General features: G+C 38.0%; 1 protein-coding gene across 3 annotated transcripts; it reads left to right on the top strand.

Moving 5' to 3' along the window:
- The first annotated feature begins 399 nt into the window (after nt 1-399).
- On the top strand, nt 400-6,442 carry dclre1b (DNA cross-link repair 1B). Of its 3 annotated transcripts, none has more exons than XM_027167417.2 (5): nt 400-634; nt 1,141-1,340; nt 2,215-2,380; nt 2,471-2,653; nt 3,842-6,442. In XM_027167417.2, exons 2-5 carry the CDS (start codon nt 1,149-1,151, stop codon nt 5,041-5,043), a joined length of 1,743 nt encoding a protein of 580 aa, XP_027023218.1. In that variant the 5' UTR covers nt 400-634; nt 1,141-1,148; the 3' UTR covers nt 5,044-6,442. The 3 variants fall into 3 exon arrangements, with proteins under 3 accessions (XP_027023218.1, XP_027023217.1, XP_027023219.1); XM_027167418.2 differs by lacking the exon at nt 400-634 and adding an exon at nt 1,515-1,574 and having other exon boundaries at nt 1,004-1,340; XM_027167416.2 differs by having other exon boundaries at nt 400-1,340.
- The last annotated feature ends 3,910 nt before the right edge of the window (nt 6,443-10,352 follow it).

Below are 10,352 nucleotides of genomic sequence, written 5' to 3' on the forward strand. Positions count from 1 at the left end.
ACAATTTACCATCGTCTGTTGGCTCCTTCCAGCATAATAATGCAGAAGTCACAAAGCATCACAACGTCATCACAAACTGGTTTCATGAACATGACAATGAGTTCAGTGATCTCCAGTGGCCTTCTTACATGTGTGTTAGACTGGAAGCGCACCTGAAAAATCTGCAGAAACTGTGATTAGTCACTACAGGCCAGAATCCCAAAATAATGTTGTTATTATTTTTTTTTGAGCATCTTGTGAAATCCATGCAATGAGGAATTGCTGGTGTTTTGAGAGAAAGAGCAACCCTAGTTCCTAGTGTTAGTGTACTGTTCCTAATAAAGTGCTCAGTGTACGATTAAGAGAAACACTTGGCGCTGATATTATGTTATGTCGCCCTCTTGTGGTTATTATAAAATGACATGCTGCAACCTAAACTTCAGATAATATTCAGATATAATTCGTCTAGATAGAAAAATAAGATTTTTATAATATAGACGAGTTGTGTTTTTATAATATGCGTTTATTTAATGTCTCAGCTTCCGTGTTACTGTATTAGATTTGTAGTGTTAATGTGCCTTTAAGGACTCTATCAGCCAACGGGAAATGTTTGTTTTTTTTCTTGGCGGCCCAAACAAATGAGTTACACAGCGAGGTGATGTTATGCACGTGGATTGTGTTTTGTTTGCTTGTATAATTGTTTTTTAAACACACTTCGATGCTATCCGGCTGTTTTAGATCGCGAATGCATGACGCTGGTTATCTGGCTAGTTTAAACAACGCTGTGTTTTCAAACTACGGCACTGCTAGCTGCGATAGCTAGCTAGCATAATAAAACATCTGACCGCCTTTTTATTTATTATTATTATTATTATTATTATTATTTTAGGAATTCATATTCGAAAAAGTGTTATATAAATAAAATATTTCTATTCAGGCGTCAAACATACGGATAAGTACAGCTAAGACAGAAATGTTTTTTGTTGACTAGCCGAAGCCTGTATTTATTGTCATGTTAAAATCCATAAGTTACTATGACAACGCTAGGGAAGTTAACATCTGTTAGAGTCAGTGAGATACTAAATAACTGAGTATAGAGTAAATGCTCTACTCAGAAGCGCAGACTTGCCTTGTTTAAACTCTTGAGGTTTTTCCAAGTAGCAGAGGAGATGAATGGGAAAGTTATTCCATACACCCCTATGGCTGTGGACTGCTGGCAGCTCAGAAAGTGCAGCCACGTCCGGCTTTTCTTCCTCTCACACATGCACTCAGATCACACATCTGGACTCACATCCACCTGGAGCCACCGGCCCATATACTGCTCTCCTCTCACCGCAAAGCTCCTCACACTCAAACTACAGGTAAGTCCTGGGTTTCTGCACAGGATGGACTTTCAGAAAGATCCAGTTTAGTCCACTGGCAAAACACAGGCTGGAAGGTTGAAGCATTTTTTCCAGCTTTTATGTGCTCTGTCACATCAAACATTGACTTTAATAGGAACATGTATACCTCTGCTTATTCATGCAATTATCCAGAAGTTGACAGCTGAAGAATGGATAAAGACCAGGTGGTTTTTCTAATCTTACGCCGTCCAGGTGAGTCTGCGTCCACTGTAACCTCTGACTCTTGTTCGTGAATGACACGAATGGAACCTGATGTACTGTAATCGTCCGCTTTTGTAGTTCATCCATTTCAGGGTTCTACACGTTATGAAGTTATTTGAGTTGGTATAGTCTTATTGTAAGTTCGACCCCATTTCGCTGTTCTCCACTGAGCTATTTCATCAACAAGGTGTTTTAAGCAGGCTTTCCCCTCATAGGTTTCCCATTCTGTGTAAACTCTAGAGACCGCTGTGTATAAAAACTCCAGTAGTTACTCCGTCACTAACATTCCATAGACAAAGTCACTGGAATAAAATTCGATCTCAATGTTGATTGAATATTAATTGCAGCTCTTGAATGCGCATGATTTTGTGTGGCAGTGCTGCCACATGATTGGCTAATTAGAAAATTGCATGAATGTACAGGTGTTTCTAACAAAGTGGACAAAGAACTTTTAGAAAAACAATTTGACATTAAGGTAGTTAGAAAACCTCAAACATCTCATGATTAGTCAAATAAAAAGGAAGCTCATCAGGACTGTAGCTGAGAATACAGTATTATTGGCAACATGATGTTTCTAGTCTTCTGATTTGTTTTCCACCTCATTGTTGCATTTGATATTCTCCATATGCAGGTGAATGAGAAATGGATCCGGCCTCTGGAGGTTGGGGAGCCACACATGTTGCCCCTGGATGACATTGGGAAGGAAAAATTGACTGTTACGCTTATTGATGCCAACCATTGTCCTGGGGCTGTTATGTTTTTTTTCGAGGGCTACTTTGGTGCTATTCTTTACACTGGTAGGTTTATTTTAGCAGTTGGTTTGCATTATTATATATGAGTAAAGCAGTCTGTAAAACATTAAGTTCATTTGCACACACATTTTACAGGTGACTTTCGGTACACTCCATCAATGCTTCGTGAGCCGTGTCTCAGGAACAATACTACTATCGATGTGCTTTATTTGGACAACACTAACTGTGACCCAACACGTTCAATTCCCACTCGCCAGCGAGCCTGTCAGCAGATGAAGGAGATTATAAGAAGCCACCCAAACTACACCGTGGTCATCGGTAAGATTTACATTTTCTGATGTTTTAAAAAACGTCAAATGCTAAGTTCTGTCACACCTTTTAAAGTTTCATTAAAAAGGAGTTCAGAAAAGAAGGAGTAAAATGCTATGAAAATCGATGTGGCTGAATTCTGTCAAACAGCCAAAAAAGATATTTTGGGCAAAATGTTGCCTATTATAAACTTTTCTCACCCTAAGTTTAAAAAAAAACAAACAGTAAATAACATCAAAATAAGATTGATCCATCCTTTTCTTTTCAGCATCGCTTAAGCTCTCAGTCAGTCTGCCTAAAGATAACTGTAACTGATGCACTATTCAGATCTCCCAACATGCATCTATTTAATGTTGATAGTGTTTCAGTAATTATTGCTGATTCTCAGAGAGAATAAATCACACATACAGGAGTGACTTCACAACAACTAAATATACTACATCTAATTCACTAAGAATAAATACAAATACAAAATGTTTTGACCTTCATCGTAATGTCTTGTCAAATTTGTGGATGTGCAAGTTGCACATGTTCATTAGTAGGCCACATTTATGTTTTTATGTGACACCTCTGCTTTCCCACAGCGTTGAATGTAAGCTCTATGGGATGTATATTATCTGCTGTCGTTTATGCTGTTATTTTTTACACAGTAAAATGACTGACATGTCTAATAGGACTTTCTCCGGTAATAATTAGAATAAAGACATGACCCCATCTTAATAGGCTAATAGTATTAGTAGTAAATAGGATTATTTCTGCACTGGAATTCTTTAAATGTCCAGAATTGTTGGATTATAATTTCTCCCTTGCTAGAATCTCATTTCATTTCACAAAGACTTGTCTATAGAAAGTAGCTAAATTTGATCAGGTGAAGAGTTTTCCCATGGTGCCACACACATTTACATTTACATTAGATTTCTTCCTTTAGCAGATGCTTTTATAGCAAGCAAGAAGCTCTTGTTGTTTAAAGGCTGTGATAAAAAAGATTGAATTTCAGGATCTATCTGGCAGAAAATTTCTCAGGTGCAAACAGGCTAAGGTTAAGCAGTATGATGAATCTTTCTGTCCACAGTAATGTATGCACTGGATTAGGAGCTTCTCCATATTCTCCTGTCCCTGGAGTTTTTAAACAAGTTAGAACAATTTGGCATATGTTCTGATGTATAAATTATGAATATGGTATCTTTCTGCACACAGGCATGTATGCACTAGGAAAAGAGTCTCTGATTGTAGAGTTGGCACTGGAGTTTAAGACCTGGGTGGAGGTAGATGTGGAGCGTCTGCAGACACTACGGTTGCAGGAGCTGCCTGATGTGTTCAGCACAGAGCCCGGCTCGGGGCGTTTCCGTGTCGTTGCTCAATCCGAGATCACTGCGTGCAATCTTTTGGCCTGGAATAAGGAGCATCCTACCATCGCCATACTGCCCACCAGCCGCCCAGTGGTCTCCTGTCACCCTAATGTCCACGTCGTGCCCTACTCAGACCATTCCTCCTACCAGGAGTTGGAGGACTTTGTTTCAGCTTTGCGTCCTCTCTCTCTGGTGCCAATTGTGGGCAGCTGTATGCCGAACTTCTCTCATTTCTGCCGACGCAAGAAGCGACACGAGGTGATGATACCCGAATCAGTACAGCACTACATGAGGTCAAAGCCTAATAATCAGCCGTTTACTTTCAGAAGAAACATTCATCATCATTCTTTGCACACAGTAGTTCAAGGGGTTGTGTTCGAGTCACCTGGAAAAAATCCCAGCCTCAGTAGCCATAATGCTGATGAAGATTCAGATGCTGTGGAGGCAGACTTTGATTTCGAACTAGATGAAAACTCTGACTGCATTCTGTTAGACATGAGCACAGACCTTGTGCATGATGTTAATACTCAACACCCTAAGAGTTTGATTCGGATCATGTCAGAGGATGAAACCACGATTGACAGTCTCCCTCTAGATGAGACCGATTCCCCCGTTTCTCTTAAAGGATCAACGTCACTTTATAATAATAGCACCAGCAGAGCCACAGCTTTTCCCTGTGACAGAGTCACTGCTGTGACCCACAACCAAAGTCCCAGGAAGAAGAGCCCTGAAATGGGAAACATTAACTCCAGAGTGATGTGCTCATCAATGGACAGCATTAGTCTTCACGACAGCAGTTGTGTAATTACTTTAGCAGCTTTAACACCATCTGAAACACATCCTGATTCATCAGAAGCATTCGATACAGTCGACAGAGAGAAAGCCGAGCAATGGCTTCTCAACAACTTCACTATTCCAGAGGAAGAACTCACATGTCAATACGGAGTCGTTCGAGGCCTACACGAGGTGTATCCACTCACGCCAATCAATATGCCAAACGCTGAGGGTGATCTATTTGAGGCTGCAATACAGAGATTCAAATCCAAATAGGTATCTAAATCATTTAGGACAGGGGTCTCTTTGATTTCAGTGAAAACCTGAAGCCCTTTCCTGATAAGACTGTACACCTCCATTTACAACACGGACAATAGCGTATAAGATAATAAGAGTGAAACATGCAGTTGAAAAGTGTGTGTGAACGTGATGTTAATGTAACGTGATGTGTTTTATTAAGTATACCCACCGTTTGCCTTCTTTAAATCAGATCTTGAGAAAGCTAAGGAAGCAGAACTTTTTTCTTCTGCTTAATCCACAGTAACAGCCACTACACTCTCTTCAGTTTTCCAATACAACTTGCTTCATTTACAGTTATTTGCATCAAGTTGTAAAACTCTTCTCTAGCGTGTTCAGTATTTTTCTGCTTATTATGGTATAGTATTATGTAGCACTTTAAACCATGTTCCTTCCTACTGCAGAATCTTGTATTGAGTTCTTGTTATATATCAAACCAAATCCATTATGTGTCTTGTTATTATGCCTAAGTGAGTGTAACTGATTGTCTTTTTAAAAGTATGGAAACCATTATTGTATTAAAAAATTAAGAAATAATTTTACGCTTTGGCTGTTTTATAAGTTGTTTGCTGTAACAATGTTTTTGTAAAACCTCATTTTGGAATTGTTATAAAACTATCTTAGATTTTTGGTTGTCATTTGGTCACATCATCAATATTAGAGGAGTATTACAGTATGTTGTTTGCGTGTATTGTATTGTGTTGTATACTGTATGATTTACAGATGTGTTTTGACACTGAAATATATTTTAATACCTGAATTGTGATTTCTTAGAGTGATGCTTTTAAATTCATGTTCAGGTTCTAGTGAATCAAATTTGAACTCATCATTAACATGGAAAGGAAAGTTATTTAATTCATCCATTCATTCATCTTCAGTAACCGGTTTGTTTGTCCTGGTAACACTGGGTGCAAAGATGATAGGATACCAGTCCATCAAACAGACAGTCCACCTAACTGTATGTTTGTAGTCCATCTGGGGATATGCAGAACTCCACACTGCCCCTATATAATACTGTAGTGATGTTATATACAGTATTTAAGTAAATTTCTTGTAGGCACAGTGGCTTATTGCCTCATGCCTCCAGTGTTGAGGGTTATATTCCTGCCCTGTTCTGCAGTTGCATTTACTTTTATGGCATTTGGCAGGTGCCCTCTTTATCCAGATTGACAGATTGACTTTAATTCAGTGTTATTAAAATGTTCTATCAGCTACACAAGGAAAGTGTGGGAGAAAATGCAGAAATAAGCAAAATGAATGTTATTTTTCTATTCATGGTTGTTTTTTCCAACTAATTTAGTTGAGAAGTCAATCGTAAAGTTTTTAGTAATGAGAGAAATAAATGATTGTTTTGCAAAATAAATAATATGATCAAGAATATCAGACTCCTTCTATTTTGTTTAGTACCTTTTACTTAGAGTTAAAACTATGGAAAGAGCAAGAGGTGGAGGACCAGATTCGCGGAGTAGGGAGGAATGCATAGATATTCTTAAGATTTGAAAAACTTCTTTTTATTTTCTGTGATTTTCAGCTCCCTCACCCAGCTCTTGTTTTTGTTGTTGTTGTTATTGACTGGAGTAACTCCAATGGTCTGTCAATAGATGGCAGTATATAACTATTAACTATAACTATAAGTCAATAGATGGCAAATCAATGATTTAGTCCAAATTTTTGTCATTTTCTCCAGATAAATGTCCACAGTTTATGTTCACATGATGCTTTGTCTACTACACATTTCACACAGGCATATAACTGGTTATATCCTAATTAATGTAAATCTTACTAAGAAGAGCTAACTTAATTGGTGGTATTAGCTGCATTAGCAATATTTAATTGTATAGGAGTGTTTCTCGGTGGAAACACTGAATTCTGGACTGCTTTTTATCCTGGCTTTCTAATAGACATTCATAATACTTTTATTTAGCACAAGCCTTTTAAAATTGTGCAGTGCTACTGTATCAAGCAGGGGAACAAACTCTACTCAAGTAGTCCATAATAGCACCACTTACACTGTATCTCTGTTGTTTGGGATTAATGGCATCATTTTGAAATTAACAAATCCATCTAGTGTTTTAATATAGTATAAATAGTACATTTCGAGTTGAAGATACTTGGCTGGTTGAAATGGGGCTCCTTCTTAGTTTTATTTCGAATTTATTCGTTTTAGAAATTTCGTCCCTCATTCCCATGCAGTTTCTATGTGCTGCTTATAAATCTAGCCAGTGGGAAAAGTGACAACAGTTGTGTTTAATGTAGTTCCAGCACAGTCCCTCTGTGCTCATAAAGAATGAATGTGCTGAGGCTATCTTGGAAACACTTTGTGTTTCTCTATGAAGTCGCTTTCCCATTAACCCACAGACCACGCTCATGTGAAATCATCTTACATACACACTGATATGCAGGATCCATTTTATGATACTGTATTCTACTTGTTCCCCAGTCGCCATAGTCCTTTATTATTATCGGTGGGTACATACAGTAAAATCAGCATATTATATGTCCATTTAAAAATGTACAGACACCAGCCACTTTATTACTGTAGGTCATGCAATAATAATAAGCGTAACCATTTGGCAACAACACAGTGCATAAAATCCTGCAGATACATCTCAAGAGTTTCAGTTAATGTTCACATCAAACACTAGAATGGGAAAAACGTGATCGCAGCGCTGGTGCCAGACAGGCCTCTTAAAGTTTTTCAGAAACTGCTGAGCTCCTGGAATTTTGTTGCAAGCGTACATCTTGAACTGTCAGCTTTAGTTACGTCTATGCAGATTGTAGCCTGTAGCTTAGTACTCTACTGTAGACTTCTTGTCTTGGCAGACAGGATTGTAACATGGTGCGGTTTCTGATATTGTAGCTCATCTGCCAAAAGGTTTTGTATTGTGTGTACTGAGATGCATGTTATCGCGGGTGTAAAGAGTGACTGTGTGGGTTACCCTAGCTACCCTGTCAGCTATTACATGTCTGACATCTCTTGACAACAAGGCCCTCCTCTAGCTGGATTCTATGTATAATCTACAGACTTTTCACATAAAGTGTTAAAATCCAGCTAGTTTCTAAAATACTCAAGCCATCCTGTCCAGCAGCAGTCACTCAATGAGATCATATGGCAAACCCCCATTACACTGTTAACTCGGGATGTGTGGTTTTCCTTTACAACATCAGGAGATTCTGGTATTTTCTCTTTACTGGGGATACTTAGTAATTTTGAGTTTAGACAACGCCAAGATCTCCCACATTGCTCAGCTTCCATCATTGGCTTTCTGCAGCTGCCTGCATCAGGATTATAACACAGATGCTTGACTAAAAAGACTTGGACCAGTCCTCAAATTCCTCCCAAAACTATAGGACGTCTCAAGCTGATCCAGAATTCCTCAAGATCCAACGAAGACTGTCCAAACAGTGGAGTAACTGGCTTTTTTCTAACAAATTCTGAAGATCTACATTATAGCTAATACAGTACTTACAGTAGTACTTTTATTAAATGTATTATTGTTATTTCATTATGTACTTTTATTTACTTTTATCTTTTTTAGGGTGACTATTACCATCTGTCCAGGGACTACAGGTGAAAAATAGCCATCTGGCTAACTCTGGCATATTGACAGAAATGTTTATTAATATGCATTGTCCCTGTAATAAATAAATAAATAAGATCTACCTCTTCACCAATCTATAATTTAAAATAATAATAATAGTTGAACTAATCTAATGGCTAATCTTCTCCTCACTCTAAGGATTTTATTCCTCGAACTTGACCTATATGACCTATTTTTAATAGAGACTACAAAGCACTATAAGTTACTCTGGATAAAGCCATCTGTTAATATAAATGTAAATCTCACTGTCATGTCAACACCGGAATCAGCATCAGAATCTTCCCAGAGAACAGCATGGCCTAAAAAGATGCCCACCAAGGAAATCACTTCCAAACACACTCATTTAAACTCAACTTATTACTGATTACAACCATTTGGACTCAATTACATGGCCACAAACTCTCAGTCACTACTCAGTGTCAAGTATTCACGTTGTGTTTTTACACCAGTTGATACCAAGCCATTTGTTTTTTTTTATTGTCTCTATTTTCTTAGGTTCTGGTTCTTTTGTTTTTGCTCTTGTCTGCCCTTGTTCATGTTGTTTAACGATAACCTTTGATTTAGGTCTGGCAATATGTATTGGACTTGTCTTCTTTCAGTAAAGCTTACTATAATATGCAACGGTGCCTTTATCTGCTGCTGTGACACCAATGTGATTGATTGATTGATAGATAGATAGATAGATAGATAGATAGATAGATAGATAGATAGATAGATAGATAGATAGATAGATAGATAGATAGATAGATAGATAGATAGATAGATAGATACTGTAGATAGATAGTGATATGAGGCTTAATGCTATTGTTGAGAACAGTTGCTTTTCTACTACAGTAGTACAGTATTTACATGCTTTGGTACTTTTACTGTTTATTATATATTACAATGACGAACAATTAAATATCAGTGTGGCTACAGTATACAAAACTCTCAAGTTTAAACAGGACCCACTGCAAAATTGTAATCATTTGTAACTGGGGTTTTTTTTTTTTTTTTTTTTTTTGTCTTGTTTTTTTTTTTTAAATCGATTGTACTACACTGTTTGAACGCCTATAGCTGTGTTTTTACCCGTGGTATAACTCACTTCCACTGTGATTGCTTTCTACGCAGAGCTAGACATCTAAAGGTGTGTTGGAAAAGTGGAAGATAAATGAAGGCAAACTGCAGATATGGCTTTTATCCACAGCAGGGCAGCAGGGTGAAACCTAATGGCTTTGTTTCAAACCATTTTAGTTTACTCTTGGTTTCAGAGGCAGAGCGGCACAGCAGTATGAGTGCTTCCAGGCCATAGGTGGGAGTGTTCCAGGGGGAAACCCAGGCAAAATCAGCCAACAGAAAAATCTCATGTTTAATGATTATTCTGCAGATATGCTTCATTTGAATGATGTGTCCTGCTCCTGTAACAAAATTTTCCAAATATCAAAGATTCTGATATTTTTAAATTTGATTTTCCTGTGTTGATGCAGCAGGAAAGACTGATTCCCTCAGTATAATTCTGACCATGTCTAAGCTTCAACACTTTCTCAGTTTTGTTTGCCATCATTGCATTAATGTCACTAACACTGCAGAACTGACAGTCTATCTGTACAGGGACCTCCCTCTGATCTCTAATCAGAAAATAAGTGTCAGAATGGCACATCGGCATTGCTTGTCTATCCTCTCCTACCCCTCCTCTCTCTGCTTTGA

The sequence above is a fragment of the Tachysurus fulvidraco genome, chromosome 14 (genome assembly GCF_022655615.1).
Source record: "Tachysurus fulvidraco isolate hzauxx_2018 chromosome 14, HZAU_PFXX_2.0, whole genome shotgun sequence".
NCBI lineage: Eukaryota > Metazoa > Chordata > Actinopteri > Siluriformes > Bagridae > Tachysurus > Tachysurus fulvidraco.